The sequence below is a fragment of the Microplitis mediator genome, chromosome 7 (assembly GCF_029852145.1).
Source record: "Microplitis mediator isolate UGA2020A chromosome 7, iyMicMedi2.1, whole genome shotgun sequence".
In the NCBI taxonomy this organism is placed as follows: domain Eukaryota; kingdom Metazoa; phylum Arthropoda; class Insecta; order Hymenoptera; family Braconidae; genus Microplitis; species Microplitis mediator.
In genome coordinates, this window is record NC_079975.1 from 2,029,766 (window position 1) to 2,050,589 (window position 20,824).

The 20,824-nt window shown below is 32.1% G+C and overlaps 1 protein-coding gene across 1 annotated transcript; it reads right to left on the reverse strand.

Moving 5' to 3' along the window:
- Nucleotides 1-291: 291 nt before the first annotated feature.
- LOC130671176 (F-box only protein 5-A-like) lies at nucleotides 292-19,821 on the reverse strand. Its single transcript, XM_057474905.1, has 2 exons — nucleotides 17,811-19,821; nucleotides 292-3,364 (listed from the first exon to the last, which is right to left on the reverse strand). The coding sequence occupies exons 1-2, from the start codon at nucleotides 19,152-19,154 to the stop codon at nucleotides 3,110-3,112; spliced, it is 1,599 nt and encodes a 532-aa protein (XP_057330888.1). The 5' UTR covers nucleotides 19,155-19,821; the 3' UTR covers nucleotides 292-3,109.
- Between the last annotated feature and the right edge of the window lie 1,003 nt (nucleotides 19,822-20,824).

Consider the following 20,824-nt stretch of genomic DNA (forward strand, 5'->3'; position numbering starts at 1 on the left):
AATTAATGAGTAAAAAAAAACAATTAATTATTTTTGATAAATGATCGTGAATTCAAAAATTCTGATTCGTCATAGAAAACTTGTTTTTAAATTATCATTTATTACATGACCACAAAACAGTTCCATCAATTAATTTCAGTGTGAAAAAGAGGATGGGTTAAATTACCCCTAAAAAATATAAACACCAGAACGTCATGATCAGCAAAATTTAATTTTCATCTAGAGAAGAAAAAAATGAGGTCCAGGATTTTGCTGATGAATTTCAGAGGAAACTGGAAAGAAAACACAGAATTAAAAGAAAATTTTTGTTTTTTTTTTATTGAAAATTACAGAAACACCGCGAGGTTTAAAATTTCATTTTTTTTTTTAAATTAAAAGTGAACATACAAAACAATACAGAACAGAATAACTTAGAACATTTAGTTGACATAAATTTTAAAACATTTGGCATAACTTTTAAAATAATTAACAATAAATATTTTAAAATAATTTCATTGACCCTCGGGATTTCTGCGTTACAATTCAAATAATCCTGACTACGTTTCAATTAGTAGAAAAAAAGTATTAGAGAGCAACAGTACAAACAATCGACATTAGTTCATATAATTTAAAATTAGAGAGCAAAATTTAAAATTACGTCTTTTTTTAAACTTAAAAATTACATTTGAGCAAACGCGTAATGAGAAAATAAAAATTACTGAGCAATTTTCTATTAAAATTTCACAAGACACTTTTTCAAATTTTTATTTATATATTTATCAGAATTTAAAAAAATATTTAATACTTTTTCATTCAAAATTTAGTCAGCAATTTATTAAAATTTTTTTTTATATTGAAACAATAGTTGGTAGAGAGATATATAGGCACTTTGAATATCAGTTGTCTATATTACATAAAAATATTCCATCTACACATAAATACTTTTTTTTTCTTAAAAACTACTCGTAAAATTTACATCGGATTTGGAGAATTTTTTTATTTACACTTAAAATATATATATATAAACTTATAAATATTATTTAATTAAATTAAATCACTACCATTTATATATTTAATTATAGTTAATTATAATATTAATTTTTTATTGTGCGTTTTATAATTTTTTTTTTTAGAAAACTTTAATATTTTGACGCACATTTTGAGCACCGTCTTCTTATTTTTAAAATTAACAATTAAATGCATTCTTAGACACCCCCTCCCCCCATTTTCTAAAACTTTCAATGACTCAATTGTCACAACCGGATGATAATTTCATTAATTAATTAATTAAAAAAAAAATTACTTGCAATTATCATCAATTTGGAGTAAAACGAAATTTGGTAAATAAATTTTACCCTAAAAAATTTTATAAAATTGACATGAAAATTTTATTCTCCAAATTTCGTTTGACTCCCAATTGATGACAACTTTAATTTTTTTAAATTAATTGATAAAATTGAATACAGTCGTGACAGCTGTCATTGAAAATTTTTAAAAAGTGGGGGAGTCTAAAAATGCTTTAAAAAAAAAACACTCGGAATGATTTGGTCTTTAAATTATTAGATAAAATACTTGATATGTTTTTTTTACATATTTTGATTAAATGAGCTTTGAGCGATTCGATTAAAGTTCTTATCATAAATTTTTTCGAGAATAAATAAATAAATTTATATTTTCTCAGGTGAACATGCCGAGCCCCATATAAAAATTCTCAAGAAATAAACCGAGGCATTATTTCCAAGGCGGTCTCTGGCCGAGTCTCAGGTGACGTTTTTTTTGCTCTCGGCCATTGTTTTGGGCGGAAAAAGGGACCCGGTCCAGAACCGTGTAGGGTAAGAGCAACGGTCGAAGCGCGAGTTTAATAAAAATAAATAAAAAAGCAAGAGCACCAGGACGTAAACGTTCTCGAGAAACAACTTGCACTCACGTCTTTAGAGAATGTAAATCGAAAATCTGTATCCCTTTTTTTCTTTATTACCGTTTATTTTTATCTACATCTTCTGTTAAATTTACCTGGATTATATTTTATTTAAAATCCAACCCATCTTACCCGATATACAAAATATGTCTGACCATCACGCAATTATTTACAAACAGTCTTTTATATTTCATCTTTACGGGAATTAAAAAAACGACGGTAGCAAAAAAAATTAACTATAATATGGCGCTAAAATGGCACGGATGTTTTTTTCTTTTTTGAATGAGGTCACAATAATTGACAATTGTTACAATAAATGGCTTAACACACAGTAAGTGCTAAATAAATAATAATTTTCCTCCATGTTATTAAATACCTGTAAGTATTAAACTCAAAAGACTAGCGATCGAAGGAAAATTAATAAATAACAAAATAAAAAACAAAATGGCCGCAATATTTAACAGTTAAATATATCAGCAGCAACAAACTTAAAGTACGAAAAATAATAAACAAAATTATTGATCTTCTGGTGGGGTAATTGCTGGTTGCTCGAAATTACCAAGGGGCCAACAAAAACTCGTCTGGCCGAGGTTTGAAATAACCGGAGCCGCATAAAACTCGGATCCGCAGTCTGGATCTGAGTCTGTCTAAAAGTCATGTACCTGAAGATCAGAACGTTTTTCGAACGACGAAAATGAAAAAAATTTATGAAATTTGACTGCTTAAGAGGAAGTTTCGATGATCCTGAAGTTAGCAGACAATTAAAAATTTTTTGAGTTTTTTTTTAGCAAATTAATGACAAAAAAAAAAAAATCTAAAAATATGCACTTGTAGAAAATTAAAAAAACTACAGGTGCAATTTTTTCAAATTTTTTTTTTTTATAATTTACCGTCTAAAATAAAATCCAAAAATTATTAGACGTCAGCTAACTTCAGTATCATAAGTTTCGGAGGTAAGGGATGACAAGATTTTCGGCTGACATATTAGCATCTACTTGATACATTTTATAAATCTAGTCATCCAGTAGATTTTTTATTCCCCAAATTTTTTTCCGTAGGGCGAAAAACGTTACGATCTTCAGGTACATCAAAGTCGGCATCCAAGTCCAGCTTGTTAATAAAATTATTAACAAAAGTCGGCATTGTTGCTGCTGATGGTGATGATCATGATCATGATGATTGATTACAAACAAAGTAATCGACTATTTAATCCTACAGCCGACGAAGATTCCGCTTGCTCTGTTTGGAGCCGACTATCAGCGGGGCCTTCTTCCGTTTTGTCGGCGTGGCCAGCAGCGGAGTTTTGCAGGGCCCAGTGTGCGGAGTCGAAGAACAAAGAGTGCAAAATTCAGCACTGCAGCCTTCACGTGTGCAAGTACCGACGTTTCTCTTGTCGTCGACATGACTCGCGAAGGAACATTTCGGGCAGCGGCAGAGACGCTCCGTTGGTGCAAGAGTTCGGCTCGCCTGAAACACATAAAAACATATATATAAATATGTGCAATAAGTATCATAAATTATTTTATTGTCCATAACCGAGTTTTATGGTAAGCACTTGGCATCCCGGCTTCTTAATAAGTAATTACACTTAAGACGTCATCATCATCACTAATAATTCTATTTATTAAATTACTGTTATTTCAAATTGCTGTTATACTTTACTTTAGTTTATTTTTATTTTATTTTGAGTATGGATTTATGTACGGGATTTTTTGTTTTATTTTTACGTACGCGTTCAATAAGTAATTTGAAGGAGAGATATATGTATGTATGTGTGTGTGATGTATGTGAGAGTTAAATATATTAAAGAGAAATTATTTATGGGACATGAAAGTACATACATAATATTTACATTGGTCATATGAGATATATTTATATATATATAATATTTAATGGTAGTTTTAAAATCACCGCTGCTATTACGTTATATCATGTATGTGTATATATATTTAGAATGTCACATTCACTTATATTATTGTTTTTATTGAGATATAAATATAAAGAAATTCATCCCGAGATATATGAAACTTAAAAAATTGGTCATATTTTTTTTTAATACAATAAATGATATTGATTTAGTATAAAGGGAATTTATGAAAAATATCAGTTGATATTGAGGTAATTTTTTTTTTAAATACTTAATGATTGATTTGAAATTTTTACAAAAATTTGAACATAAGTTTACTGGAAAAAATTTGAATTGACGTTGCATTGAAGGTTTGAATAAATGGTTGCAGTAACGGTTTAAATAAAGAGACGGTAATCGCATTTCGATAACTTATAGAAAAAACATATCGGTAAAAATTTTAATAGTGAGTAAAAAAAAAAATAATGATGACTAGTCTGCAGTTTAACAATAGAGAAACTATTGTATTTATTTTTATTTTTCCCGCATTTATGGTATGAAAAATTTCTGTTTGTCATGAAAAAAATTTTCGAAAATGAGTTTGAATTTTTTTTTAACCCCCCGCTGAAATCCGCTTGGTAACAAATCCGGTATATTCTTTTGTTGTTATTAATATTTTTACGTCTTTTTAAAAATGAATTTGAATTCTGAAAATTGTAGAAAAAAATTTCAAATTTTTTGTGGCTTTCATCCGAACCCAGAAAATTTTAATTTATTTATTAATAATAATTAATATTTATAATTGATAATTTTTCATAAAGATTTTAACGATAAAAAAATGGAATAATAAAATAAAACAATTACATTAAAAGTTAGCAAGTTATTTTATATAACATGCATTAAACACTTGTTACACTCGAGTAGTTCATCACGTCGGCGAAAGTTTAATTAAGCATTCTCTTGTTGAACGTCGTGTGAATTCTTCCACGACTAAATACTATACAGCGACTAAGCGATTCAATCATTCCCTTAAATACGTCCTCAGATGGAATAACACAAAAAAAATTCATTCGGAGAATAACATGACGAGGAAATAAAATATTTTTGAAATTAATCATTTCGGAGCTACTTGACCGTATTTACATATTATACGTAAATCAGTTACTTCTAGGTAATTTTTTCTACAAGAATCGTTCAAGTGGTAAAATAGACCACTGCGTTAGCTAACCGGTGAGTTTAAAGGAGCAAGTGGACTGTGACAATGTTGGGTCGAATAATTTTTTGAATCTTGTAACTCAATACTGATTAGATTGATAGAGACATATCGAATTTCCGTTTGTATCTTAATTCGAGTCGATAGATGAGGGAGAGATTGCAGGTAAATAATAGTAAAAACACGTCAGCTATTGAACTGAATCACAAAAATATTTTGAAATAATTTCGAAATCAAAATAAAATTTTTATGATACTGAAACTAGCCGACTCTTAATTTTTGTATCTTTTTTTAAAATGATAAATTTGAAAGAAAAAATATTTTTAAAAATTGCACCTATAGTTTTTAAAATTTTCTATACGTGCATATTTTTATTTTTTTTTTTTTAAATTTGTTGAAAACAAATTTTTAATTGTCTGCTAACTTCAGGATCATAAATTTCGAGATTTTCGTATTCATCTAAAAAATTTTATTTCAAAATTTTTGAAACAAAATGTCAAAAAACCTTACTTTTGAAAAATTATTAGTGGGCTACATAAATTAGAAATACGGAAAAAAATTCAAAAATTATTTTCGCGCCACCGCGATGACTGAATTCAAAATTGAAATTTAAATTATTTACGCGCCAAAATTTTAAACAAAATATTTTTCAAGTCAAAATTAAATTTTTAACATCATAATTTATTTTTCTACATAAATTTTAATAATTTAAGTAGACTATATATATATTTGTATTCAAAAAAATCTAAATTTCCCCATAAGATTCGTATTTTTTCAAAAATATTTACTTCTGCACCAACAAAATTCCCTAATCTAAAAAATTTCAATATTTAAGTCAAATACTAAATTTTTCACGTGGGTTTCAAAACAAGACACCGGTAATTTATAAAACAAACGTAAAAAATTTTTCAAAAAAACTTTTCCAGGTAAACTATTAATCATAAACTAAATATATATATATATAACTATTTAAAGTAAAAAATTTACTGTCGCATCTCCAGTTTTATGACAGAACATCAGTACCATCTGCGTTAAAACCACACTCGTCTCCTCCCAACTTCACTCTCTCTTATCTCATACACTTACATCAATAAATATTATTATTATCCATCCATACATACATACACACATTGTACATTACCCAGCCATTAAAACGCACATTGAGCCTCGTATTTTACCCTCTGTCTAACCTGACGCATACAAAACCTTGTTCTGGCATTGTGCGTTATCGTTATTACTGTGTACCTTTACGCCAAATAATTTACGATGTGACCGTAGAAAAAACCCGGTCTCAAAAACAGTCAGAGGAAAACGAAACAAAAAACAATAGAAAAAATCTCTTTATCTTTTCCTGCAGCACGAAAATCCTAGACCGGGAACCTTTTTGGGGCTTAAATTCAGGTAAGCTGAGATAAAGAGAAATCGCTCGCTCGCTCGCTTCAGGTATAGATAAACTGTTTAGAAAATCGTGAGAAGTTTTACCGTACGTTAATTTATTAAAGATGTTGAAGATATCAAGATGAATAGAAGTGAAACCGAAGTCAAAGCCGAAGTTTTTAAACTATTAATAACTTCCACAGAAAAGGGTCCAACTTGTTTGGGTTTATTGCGCCATAGCAGAGAAGTTCGAAGCCGCGGTACAGTTAATTTATTAAAGAAGTAAAATGCTGTGGAATTTAAATGATTAAATAAATAAATAAATAAATTCTTCACTTCGTAGGCCTCCAATGCGGCTTGATATCCAGTTGGGAAACTCGTTCTATTTATTAATACAAATGTATGTGTATATAAATATATATATGTGTTTAAGTAGATAGAGACTTTGAAATTTAAACATTTTAAATTTGAAGCGGACGTGAAGTTGGATAATATGAGGGTCACATTTTTCTGTGGGTACAATCTCCTGATGACGCCGCAGATGCTGTTGGAAGTTGTAGTCAAAAACGAAGTGGAATTTTTTTTATTTTTTTTTTTATCTCGACAATGCGCAGGCCTATTCCAAGCCAAATAAAATAATACGTCTTTGTTTAAAATTTCTAAGTATGTAATCTTTAAAATAGGGAGTTGTGATAAGATAATATTTTTAGATATATTTATATTTATATATATAAATATTCTTTTGGGACTTGCTGTTTAATAAACATAAATAAATTCACACATTCACTTTAATCTCGGGTTTAAATAAAATTACTTAGACTGTAATTATAAAAAAAAAAAAATATTGAACGAATGTTTTGCAATTTAAAAATAAAATGAATGTTGTCTGGGTGAAATAAAAAATTTGGTTTTGGTAAATAAAAAACACAAGCCCCGAAGACAAGTAACCTTTCTATGCATCAGCGGTACGAGTTGTGAGGAGTGAGCATCAGCATCAGCATCAGCATCAGCAGAGAAGTCGCCAAATATCCAATGGGATGTGTTCAAGTGGGCCAGTGTTGGTGGTAGGCGTGCGTCAGATATATCATTATCTCGAGCTCACTGTTGCTATGCAATTAGAGTCCGTTAATCGGGCCGTGGACGCGTAGTGTATAACATAGAGTGGAGTTTCGACTGGCAGCCAATCGTCTGGACCCACCATCAGCATCAGCATCCTCACCCTCGGCCTTCTTCCTTCCTCTGCTCTTCTCAATCTCACGTCTGTTCTTCTTGGTATCCGTCCTCGTCACTCGCACATCATCACCAGACACACGAGGTAATGTCTCGTATCGTTACTATACGTTCTTTCGTTCGTTAGTTTCTCATCTCAACTAAAGTCTCTCTCGCAATTTTGCCGCGAGTTAACTAAACCGAAAACGCGCCAACAGCCGGAGAAAGGACCGCCTAGCAACCGACGAGGACACAGCAACAACATACACCAACACGTGCTGTTATATTCTACACCATACTGTACATATAACATACAACATATATGTGTACTGCTGCGTTTTACTCGATTTTTATTATCCGCTTCTTTTCACTTCCTCTGTCTCAACTATTTTTTCACAGATTAAGAGTCATCAGTTTTAGTTGTCCTACACTAGACTGTTGGCTCAATCCAATAGAATCATCAGCAATCTCATCGAGGATTACAATTAATCCGGTCTTGATTTAACATCTTTTTTTTCGGGCATATAAACAAAGACAAGGACGCCGTTGAGGCCACGGTAAATCGGCCGTTCTCACACTTGCTCATACGATTTATTTTTTTATTGTGCTGGACATTAGACTTCTAGGTTTGTTTGGCCTTGAAGCATCACCAATAATTCGCCCACTCCAATCCGTAAACTTGTATTACACTTGACACACATGGATAAAAAAATGCACGGTTTAATTTTGTCACGCAATAAAAATTACGTAAATGTTATAGACCGGAAGTGTAAGCAGCAATTTATTTATCAAAATATGTATGCCGCGAATAAGTTTGTTTGAGTGAAAAATTGCTTCTTAAAGTACGCAATGACCTAGCTGATGTATGTATATTTATATTATTTATTTATTAACTTGTGGCGCCGAATGACCGACGTATGACCGGAAGTCCATAGTTATCTTTTCCTGGAAGCTGTTGGCGCGAGAAATTCGCGTTTATCCGTACGCGGTTATTGCAAGTACATTTTGTAATTTATATTAATATAAATATGTAGTTAATTATGTTTTTGACAACTAGTTTTATAAATTAAATTAACCCGCGCTTGGTTCAGAGGAAAAAAATAATTAGTTTTTTTATTTATTTAAATTTAGTCTGGTTTTTTGGGTAATGACATAAGATATGTATACAAATTTGCATCAAGGACACAACTAAGAAATTAACTTATCGAATTACAGTCGCGTTATTATATATTTTATATGTATATATATTTATTTTTGAAAGTATTGAGTACTGGCAATGATTTTATAAACACTGTTTCTCTTAATGCCTTATGATACATAAATGTTGCCAGTCTTATACATTAGAAATTGTTGTGAGTATAAATTATTCAATGTCGCGCGCGTTCGGAGGAAAAATAATAAAAGTTATTTAGTATTCGATACAATGCAGCAAAGGCGGGTAGCAACAACAAATTATACTCATTTCTTTAGATAATGCCTATATATGTCATATTTTTTTTTAATTATCATATTTATATATATGACTTATTTAGCAGGAAAATTTTCAAGTCAGAATAAAAATTTTTTTGAGCGAATTGGAATAAAAATTGACTTATTTTTTAAATTTTGAATTTTCCCGCCAAAATTATTTTGTTACTATTAGTATGGAATTTGAAAAATTATTTTATCGCGCTCAAATTTTTGGAAACTTTTTATTTTTTTTCACATGCTCACTTTTCAAAATCATGCGCATGAAAATTTTTTTCTATAAATTGGAATAAAAATTAGTTGACTTATTTTTTAAATTTGAAATTTTCCCGCCAAAATAATTTAATTACTACTATCATAAAATTTTAAAAAAATTACTTTGTCGCGCCTGAATTATTTGAAGTTTTTCTTTTTTTTACATGCTCACTATTAAAAATCACGCGCATGAAAATTTTTTTCTACAAATTGTAATAAAAATTAGTTGACTTATTTTAAAAATTTGAAATTTTCCCGCCAAAATAATTCAATTACATTTATCATAAAATTTTGAAAAATTACTTTGTCGCGCCCGAATAATTTGAAACTTTTTCTTTTCTTTACATGCTCACTATTCAAAATCACGCGCATGAAAATTTTTTTCTACAAATTGGAATAAAAATTATTTATTATAAAATTAAAAAAAATTATTTTGTCGCGCTCAAATTTTTGGAGACTTTTTATTTTTATCTTAATTAAAATTTATTATGACGACTGATAATTTAAAAACCGCGGGAAAAAATTAAAAAAAATTTATAATCATTAAATCAGTTATTTGACCATCAACACCCGACCATTACTCTTTTGCACGTCAAACAGCAAACGCGATATCGATCTCGCAATAGTCTGGATAATACCGCGAAATTCCAAGTACCCAATATCTCTTTCTCTAGGTTATTAATATTTAAATTGGATATCCTTTCATACCCGCCGCTACCACTGACTCATACACACACCTACACACATATCACCGTTACCGTCAACGGATGCTATTGTTGTGTTTATATTTACCCATCAAACACATGTAATATTACGACGGATACTCTGGATTAGCACACTCTCCATATCACAAAATAAAAAAAAAAAACCTAATAGCCGTCATTATTTAAAATAATCCGTCTACAGTACAATAGACCGCGGTCAAAAACTGCGCACTACGTGAATGAATTTTAGCTGATTAGTTATTTGGACCTAGACCAAGACAAGGCATTAATATTTATCACGATCTATTCAAGGGCGACCGGAAAGACCGCGCAAATAAAAAAGTAGAGACATTATCAATGTAGAGCAACATGTAGCCAAGCAAACTAGCGGATCTGACTAGTGCTGTTATTATTTACAGCAACTGGATTCTGTTATCCCTTAACTTCAATAAAACTTGATCTCTCTGCCGCGCGATTTCCCTCTCACTCGTTTATAGCAACATGACCTTGAATTTGTATCTCATTCAGTAAAACAAGTACTCAGTAAAACAGTTTTACTGAACCAACAACCGCATGAATGAAACGAGTGTGGCAATATCGAGGCGTAAGTTTGTTATCTCTGATAACACCCGTCCCCATTACAGTCAGTAGTTCATTATCATGCTGCCAATAACAACAATAATCCCAGTTATTTACTAAATAACTCGAATTAAGTTAATAGAATAATTTATTGTTGTCGTGGGTGATTATTAGCCCGTTAGTGCACCGGAGTGTGTCCGGCTCCGTTATCAAGGACGTCCGGTAGGTCAACAGCATTAGTTGTGATGGTGATGGTGATGGTGCTGGTGGTTCTTCTTCTTGTTCTTCCGCATAAAAATTTTCTGATGAGTTAAAAGTGAATTGTAGGCTTCGGGTTGTAGGCGCTAAGGCATTTCACGCCTACTGCGCATGTTGACTAGGTCAATTTTAAGCTCAATTAAGACTTGATCATAATTTCGTTGGGTAAAAAAAAATCAATGACTTTTATTGAATTAGGATTGATAAAATAAAACGATTCAATACCCATTTTATATTAGATAATTTAAGCGTGAGCTCAGCATCTCCGCGTCATCATCAGCAATAAATTCCTCGCGAGCTGACCTGTTGCTATGGCGAAAGTGAATGAACAGGCGAAGCCACGTGGCACGTGTTAAATAAAATAATAAATGAAAATAAAAAAAGGCGGGTTTTAGAACATGACTAGGACTTATAAGCAGCAACGCGGACCAGAGATGATAAAGAGTACGGAGAAATAAAAGATTGTGAGTCGCGTTGGTGTGGTGGGAGCTGGCAAAAGGGACGCGGGAACGACTCTAGTGTCGTATGAATAATAGTTTGGTATGTGATGCTTCAAACGCGGATATTAATAATGACTTTTATTCATGGGAGTGTATTGTAGGGAACTTTCGGATGGCAACTGGCAACTGGATGGACGATCTGCTGGGAGTTGTCAACTGGCAAAATCCTCAGAGCAAGAATACTGAGGTAGAGGTAGAGGACAGAGGACAGAGGACCTGTTGCCATGCAGACTTGTTTAAAGTAAACAACATTGCGTCATCCTGGTCTAGACTGGTATGTATGAAGAAGCTTAGTGTGTCGTATAGAGAACAGCGGAACAAGTTGTTCGATTCCCAACACATTCACACCAAGGCCCAGTTTGTTTCTCTTTCTGTCATGTGGACGGATTTTGGTACCACGTGGTAAGAAAACACACATTGACGTCTTTTATTGTGGTTGACATAGCAACATACATATATTTATATATATTTATGTGTTGGGTGACGTTAAGGGGGATAGCCACTGTGAAATTTCAAAAAAAAATTTTTTTTTTTTTTATTAAATCAAAGTGTATATGTTCAAAAATATGTATCTAAAGTTTTATATGAAAATTCCGAATATTTTTCAAGCTATAGTCATTTTTGTGACAGCGCGTCAACTGACCGCTGCATCGACTAAAAACTTTAAACGCGTTTTTCTCAAAACTATTTTTTTTGAACTGGTGGCATCTGTAATTTGCATAAATATCAACCGATTCGCAACTTTTTTTTTTGCCGTATTCGTCTATTCAGTAGCTAAAGTTGCACGTAGGGTATTTTGAAAATTTTGATTTTTAAGATTTTTTAGGGCTGTTTGAATCCAAAAAAATGAGAAAAAATAACGAAAAAATTTTTAATATGTCGGCATTTTTTTTCAAATCAAAATTTTCAAAATCCCCTATGTGCAACGATAATCACATGCATACAGATTCCAACGCCGTTTGGTTTTTTTGTTTCTGATAATCCGTTTTTGAGTTAGAGATGACACCGTGGTGGGGGAAATTTTTTTGTTGCTCCACAAAAATGCTTATAACTTTGTAACAACATGATATTTTTTAATGAAAATTTAGGAGAATCATCTTCAATGTATACTTTAGAAAACGAAAAAAACCCGATCCCCAAATTCCTTTATTATTCCAGTCAAAAAAATTCCCGAAAATCAGCTATTTTTTCGATCCTCACAGTGGCTATCCCCCTTAAAGTGGCCCGTTGTTGTTGTTCACTCGCGCGCTTTTTTCGGCCCGGGCAAATAATCCACATAATGATGCCAAGCAACCGGGAGGGAGATCCGCGAGCTGCGGGCGCTGCATAGCAACAGTGAGAGAGTGTGGTAGCGTTCTCTTCGATTCCTTCAAGCGTCATCAGTCAACATGTGAGAGAAAGAGAGAGAACTGCGGGGATAGATCATACCGCGTAAGAGGGGCAGAGGGAACAAAAAAAGGCGGGCGTGTGAGCACGCGGTCGGTTCCTCTGAGGCCTCTCAATATCAAAACGAATATATAAACTAACCAGCGCCAGCAGCAGCATGAGGACGAGGACAAAGGAGCAAAACACTGCCGAACTTATCTAGGACGAGATATTTACGAGATTTATTGATAATTCAAATAGTCATGTCCTTTTACGTTTATTTATATCCTGAGATTTTGTTTTAGATTTTTTTTTATTTTATTTTTTTACGATAAAGTTTTGGGGTTCAATGAAACGATGGCACATGGCAACAAGAGATCTCGCTGCAAGGACTCAGATAAATTTTTTTACTTTTTTTATTTTATCCTTCAAAGTAGAGATTTTTTTTAGTAAATTTAATTTTGTTTCAGTAATTTAAATTGTCAGTTAAAATTAATCGACTTACTGACAATAGATCATTATTTTTATTATATATATTCCAGGTACAAAAGGAAATAGTTTGAGTAAATGTGCACCTGGAGCTGCCTTATGCACACAAACGCAAGTTGAATAAATAACTCTAGCATAATCCAATCCATTTTAGGGCCAACGTGTTGGTTTATAGATTAAAAAATTTTGTTTTTTATCATTAAATTCAACGATAAATTCCACAAAATCTCGTTCGATTAGACAATAATATCAGTTGTCTCTGGCCAGGAAAAGACAACACCAGCTGCTATCAGTGGCTATAAAATTTTTCTACTCCACGTAATGACCTGGTTTTGAGTATTTTTTTATTCGACTATTTTACCTCTGGCCATTCTCATCCTCCTTCAAATCATTAGCTCTGTATATACCTATTCCTGTTTTCATATCTGTACACAGTACGTGTGTAATATTTTATTATGTTCTACGTATAGTACTATCTGGTGGGAACCTGGATGTGGAGCGTGGTCTGTCTTTGGTCTTTTCAAAAGCGAACCCGGCAACACAAAACCCATAGCCCGACTCATACCAATACCAACAACTTAACTCGAGTATCGGGATCCTATGGTTAAGTCCCGGGTATATAAAATAATAATATAAGGGCAGCTGGCATGCATTCCTGTCGCCATATCTTTTTTCCCTCGCTCCCTTTGAATTCTCTGGGGCTCTCACTCGAATGCGATGCCCCGTATATTCACCCTCCTGAAAACAGGACACATGGCCTCGACAAAATTACTACACTTCTAAAATCCTACAGTTTTATATTCACTATTGTAATTTTTTTTTAAAATAAATATTTTATTTTTTTTATGACAATTTAAAAATTTTGTTTTTTTACTTTCGGTAATTTCTGATCGTCATCGGATTAATTACTAAATTTTCAACTAAAATAATTTTTGTAAGTTAAAATTTATTTAAATTAATTATCGGTAGTAAAATTTTCGCCCTGATAATTATGGAAATTACTGAAGAAAAATAAAAAAAAAATTTAATAATTTTTTTTTCGTACCATTGGTAATTTCTAGTCATCATCAGATTAATTATTAAAATTTGAACAAAAATAATTTTTGTAAATTCAAATTTATTTAAATAAATTATCGGTAGTAAAATTTTCGCCTTGATAATTATGGCAATTACTGAAGAAAAATAAAGAAAAAAATTTTAATCATTTTTTTTTCGTACCATTGGTAATTTCTAGTCATCATCAAATTAATTATTAAAATTTGAACAAAAATAATTTATTAAATTTAAATTTATTGAAATTAATTATCGGTAGTAAAATTTTCGCCCTGATAATTATGAAAATTACTGAAGAAAATTAAAGAAAAAAATTCAATAATTTTTTTTTCGTACCTTTGGTAAATTTAGTCATCATCAGATCAATTATTAAAATTTGAACAAAAATAATTTATTAAATTTAAATTTATTGAAATTAATTATCGGTAGTAAAATTTTCGCCCTGATAATTATGGAAATTACTGAAGAAAAATAAAAAAAAAATTTAATTATTTTTTTTTCGTACCATTGGTAATTTCTAGTCATCATCAGATCAATTATTAAAATTTGAACAAAAATAATTTACTAAATTCAAATTTATTAAAATTAATTATCGGTAGTAAAATTCTCGCCCTGATAATTATGGAAATTACTGAAGAAAAATTTGAAAAAAATTTAATAATTTTTTTTTCGTACCTTTGGTAATTTCTAGTCATCATCAGATCAATTATTAAAATTTGAACAAAAAAAAATTTTTACAAATTCAAATTTATTAATAACAATAATTTTTCAAAATGGAACTCAATTTGGACAGCAGTAGACACGAAACTCAGTAAAAATCCGGAAAGATATTTGGGAAATTGCCCCACAATTCAAATTAAGAACTGACCAATGTCTGTTTACAAGACTGCGAATAGGTCATACAGCTTTCTCTCACGGACATATCAGCAAATCTGATCCCCATCAATATCCAAACTGTAACGAGATCCCTAAACTGAGAATAATAAAGGAAAACTTAAAACTACCAACCAATCTTATAGAAATCCTCAACAATGTAAAACATCTGGACCCAATCAAGGAGATACTAATTAACTTCAATCTACTAAATTCTCTATAAAAAAAATAATAAATGTAGTTGCTAAGGACCAAAAGTTAATGCGACTTTAAATAAATATATAAAAAAAAAATAATAATTTTTATTAAAACTTTCAGTCTAATAAATATGAAAATTACTGAAAAATAAAAAAAACTGTCAATAAAAAATAAATTGCTGGACAAAAGATCAAAAAATGAATATCCTTAAAAAAAATTCAAATTTTTTTTTAAATAAAATTATTTACCGACACTTAAATACACAAGCAATTGTCTAATTGTACCATTCATTGATCATCGATTAATAATTCAAAATGTATATAATGTACACACAAGTGTGAGCTCATTCATATTAAAATCAAGCTATTCAATGAAATTCAGTGAATTATTTTCAGTCAAACAATTAAAATTTGAATAACAATAATGATAATATAAATATATAAAGTGATGGTTAAATTAAAAGCGTTATATTTATTGTAGATATATGTAGTATATATAATATGTAATGTAGTAGTTATTTATCGTGGAAGACCACACGTGTTCGTCGACCCTCGCGATTCGATTCACGACTTAAATTTCGCTGCGGGAGACTGCAAATGCATAGAGAGATATATGTAGGACAGTACGCGATCCAGCTTCTCATCACTAATTTGTACTTGAGTAATTTTATAACAACGCGAAGCGAATTAACTCGTAAGATTTTTATACAAAAAAACATATCATCCCTCTAAATACATATATATATATTTTTTATAAGATGAGTTGTGATTTATAAAAATCAATTAACCGGAAAACTGTAACGGCAGACGTCGAACGTCGGTACGTTAAACAAAAAAAGAAATAAACGAGACAGTTGGTGATATAATTATCATGATGATGATCGTAAAAGGTTACGCCTGGAAAGATACAGGAAAGTAACGACGACACCTGATGGCCAGGTGGTCATTGAGTAGATTTACGATAATAGGAAAGGAAATAGTCATCAGTCATAAGCCAGATATTTTTTTTCTATGACATTAAACTCACGTTTAAAATTTTAGATGGAAAAGATTTAAATAATTTTTTAAAAAAGGATTTCTTGGCGCGAAAAAAATTTAAATTCTTCAAGAAATTTTTTTTCATTCAATTCATAATTAAAAATTTTTCTTGAGCTGAGAAATTTTTTTTTCTGTGTAATAAATATCAGAATATATGAAAATATATGTATAGGCAATGCCGATACTCGTATCCTTGATTCGTAATTCAAAGACAATTATGGGGACAAGAAGACGGTTACAAAGTGCACCTGCTCGTCGGCTATCTGCTCGGCAGGCCGGCATTCCGTTGGCTTCTTGTCCCCTTTTGCCAACGAAAATTTTCTCTTCGTGGTCTAGACCGGAAGAGGGTCTAATGCAGACCCGCGACATTACCCGGCACAAAACCGTCCAAGACATCACACGTTACCAAGAAAAGGAAGCGATCGCGTCAACGGAATTCACCTGGCTTATTATTGTCCGTCTTTCCGTTTCCTACTTGTCATTACACGAATCCACATTTCCTTCTTACATTCTTGCTCCAATTAAATAAACCGTGCCTACTCCAAAAACAAATTAAACCAAAGGTTCTAGTTAATCAGTACTATTCCATCTTACTAATGATGTCGCATTAAATACTAAAGAGACAACGTGAGCTCGTGTTCTGCATCACCAGATACCGATCACATTGTTGGTGGTCTCGTTTTACGCTGTTAGATAAACAAAATTAAATTAAAAAATAAAATACTGATATCTCATTTCAAAGGCGGGTAAATTTTAAATTTGAATTTTTAAATTAACAGATAAAAAATTTCATATGTAAACCAGATCAATTTGTTTCCGGTAACTTATCGCGTTATCAAAAGTTCAGTATATATTTAAATTTGTATATTTTCTACAACAAAAATCACAGACATGATTTATAGATCTCGGATCAATGTCAAAAATTCGCGGTTTTTTTTTAAACGCAAACTCTATTAATATATAATGACGCAATTATCTTGTCTATGTTATTATATTGGCTGGGCATAATTACGCTTGACGGACAATATATACATATACATATATATATAAAGCTGAGAAAAAAATAATATATTTGTTTGCAACGAAATGATACGTAAAGTTTGAAAGCAATTATAATTAAATCAACGGTCTCTCCCGTCCTTATTGCAAACCGATGAGATTGTAGCCGGAGGATATACGAGCCGACGTCGACGATAATAATAATCTTATACATACTTTGTATATATATAATATAATATAAGGCGAATGGGCAGGAGAGACGAGAGTGGCGAGGAGTGAATATGATCTATGGCTAAGGGTAAGCTAATACATTGAGAATAATTTTATTATTATTGTTATATATTATGTATCGTCGTCGTCAGCAGCACGCACGCTGGTTCCTTGAACCTAATCATCAACATTCATTAACTCGGCAGATCATCTTATAAATAATTATCACATTCATGCATACTTATGATGATGATGATGATAAAAAAAAAAAAAATAAATACCTTGACAAAGGAGTGAAATTTAATTTTGCTCGGCGACACGGGCGGACTTTGAGGTGGCGCTCGTCGTCCTGGAGTGGCCTGCATATTTTGAACGTCCGTCAGATAATTTCTCTTCACCAACTTATTAATAGTCTTCGGAGTACTCGTTATTTCACATTTGCTTTTTATTAAAACTAAATTTTCTTTAGTGTTTTGTCTGACGTACACGTGGTGCAGACGTCTGCGGTTCGCGCTGTTGTCATTCAGACAAATTTTGCGCCAGACATGGGACACCATACTCACGGAACAGAGATCTTGAGGGCTCAGGAACGAAAGAATTTTTGCTATCGCACGCCAGTGGTTGCTTTTTTCTCCCAGAAGACTTAAAATATCGACGGTTTCTCGCCCGGTGTAATCAGCCCTGGTCGTCGTTAACTTGCAGTTCGTGCAGCCGAAACGTTTATCGAAGTCAAGTTTCTTGGGTTTGACTGCGAGGATCGGCTGCTGGTGTTTGATGATTTTATTCAAGTTGCCAATCTTAAGTTTGCTGAACTTTTTGTTCTCCGCGGAAGTTATCACTGGGCTGACTTTCCTCGTCTTGGGAGAGAAAGTTATCATAGGCTGGGCCGACAGGGACGAAAACGACGACGACGTTCTGGTTGGAGTCGACAATTCTGTTAATTTATCATTGCAAATATAAGGCGTGCTCTGGGGTACAGACAAAATTTTTTCAAGATCCTCGACGGGTTCGCAGGCCATGTAACTCGTCGTGGCAGTGCATGGCGAGAGAGGAGTAATTGGCGTAAGCTGATTTACCTTAGAGACCGCTGCTGCAGGAGTCACCGCGTGGGTCCATTGATTGCTGGACCTCCCACTATTGCGAGTGCGTAGTCTATAGTTACGCAGATCCGCGCGAAAATGATTACGATCCATAGAAATAGATCCATGGCTAGACTCGATGCTGTTGTTGTGATCATCAATCGAGTCCTCGGACTCCAGCACCGAGTCCCGGGAGCCATTTATCAAACTGTTGAACTTTGATGACTTTCTTCGTTCCGACTGCCACTGGTCGCTTCTTAGCCAGTAGGATTTTTTTACACTCGGTCTTGATCTCCCGGTTGATTTTATGACAGTTGCTCCAGAAGATGTCGTAAATGACAGGTATCCGCTGTCCATACTATCAAAAGATCCATGCAAACTTGCCCCAGTGTTATTATTATTTATGTTTTTATTATTATTATTATTAATATTAATATTATTATTGTTATTATTAAAATAATTCTTATAATTTATTGTACCATGCGGTGTCTCACTTGATTTAATATCAACCTCAGCCATCTCGACATCTTCCACAGAATCATTCATTTTTAAAAAAAAAATATTTTTTTTTTTATATTACACTGTCCCAGATATGGAATTATTTCACTCACTGTAACCACGTGTACTGATAAATAATTTTCAGAATTTTCAAAAAATATAAATACGTGCCCCGTACCCCTGATTCTTTAGCGAAAACAACATGGCACCCCTATTGTGTTACCCTGCAGTAAAATGTTGGTGGTGATGCGACGTTCCTTTGACACTGGATACTGACATAACAACAACTTCACACAATATAAATTATACGAAAATTAACAACAGAAAAAGTGACAGCCAGCGGTGACGGTTGAAATAAAACGCGGCATTTTGTTTATAATTATTAAGGTTAGGGGTAATTTGAATTTGAATTTAAATAAAAATCCGACGCGACATGACAAACGTCATGGAAACGTAAACTAAACACGAGCTGACGCTTACGAGGGTGAGTACCGAATGCTCTGGCAAATCGAGACCAGGCCAATACAGAAAACGGACAGAGAACAGAGAAAAATAAGACAGCGCGCCGCAACCACCGCACTCACACTCACTCGCCCTCTGTTTCGTTTAATATTTTCCCCCTCTTTTTTTAAATTCGCTCTTGAACGGAGAGAGCGGTGGAGAGCAGAGAGAGAGGGCGAAGGAAAAGGTTTCAAAAGTGTTTACATCCTAGTGGGGGATGCTGAGAAATTTAGAGAACCAATCAAAGAGGAAATGAAATACCGCCAGCAGCAGTTGCTAAGGCGACACGACAAACCAACTGCGCAGATCTTTTTACTGCGCATTGTTACCGCGCATTTTTGAATTTCACCGCGCGGTGCTGCCGCTGACGGCAAGTATTTTAAATACAACAAACGTTTGCTGAAAGCGTGCTCGTTGTTTTTAATATTTGTTAGTAATTTGATTGATAATTAACTTGTTTTTTGTAATTAAATTAATTGGTCTATTATTTGAAATGGACACGTCAAGTAAATCTGATTCGACGCCTAAACAGGCCATGATTTATGTCTGCGGAGGTAATTATTTTATGGATTTTTATTTTTATAACCTAAATATTTACACACTTATTTTTAAATGTTAATTATTGTTTATTTTTAATGCAAAATTTTAAGATACTGAAGTTAGCAGACGTCTAACAATTTTTGGATTTTTTTTAGACGATAAGCCGAAAAAAAAATATTTGAAAAAATTGCACCTTTAGTTTTTTAAATTTTCTACGTGTGCATATTTTTAGTTTTTGTTTTTTTGTAATTGATTTGGTGAAAAAAAATCCGAAAATTACGAATTGTCTGCTAATTTCAGGATCATAAAATTTTTAAATTTAAAATTGTGGTGAATTTTGAGCAAGTTTTTAAGTTTAGCGACAATTTTTTCTTGTTTATAAAAATATTAAAATCTTTTACTGACGTCAAAATTAATCGCTGGAATTATGACGTCAGAATTATTTATATTTTATAAAAAAATTATTTAAAATATAAATTTATGAATTTTGAAAAATCTTTAGTATTTATTTTGTAAAATTTGTTTCAAAATACAAAAGTGTCATTTCCGCATGATACTGAAGTTAGCCGACGTCTAATAATTTTTTGATTTTTAAAAAAATGATAAATTATTAAAAAAATAAATATTTTTAAAAATTGCACTTATAGTCTTTTTAATTTTCTACATGTGCATTTTTT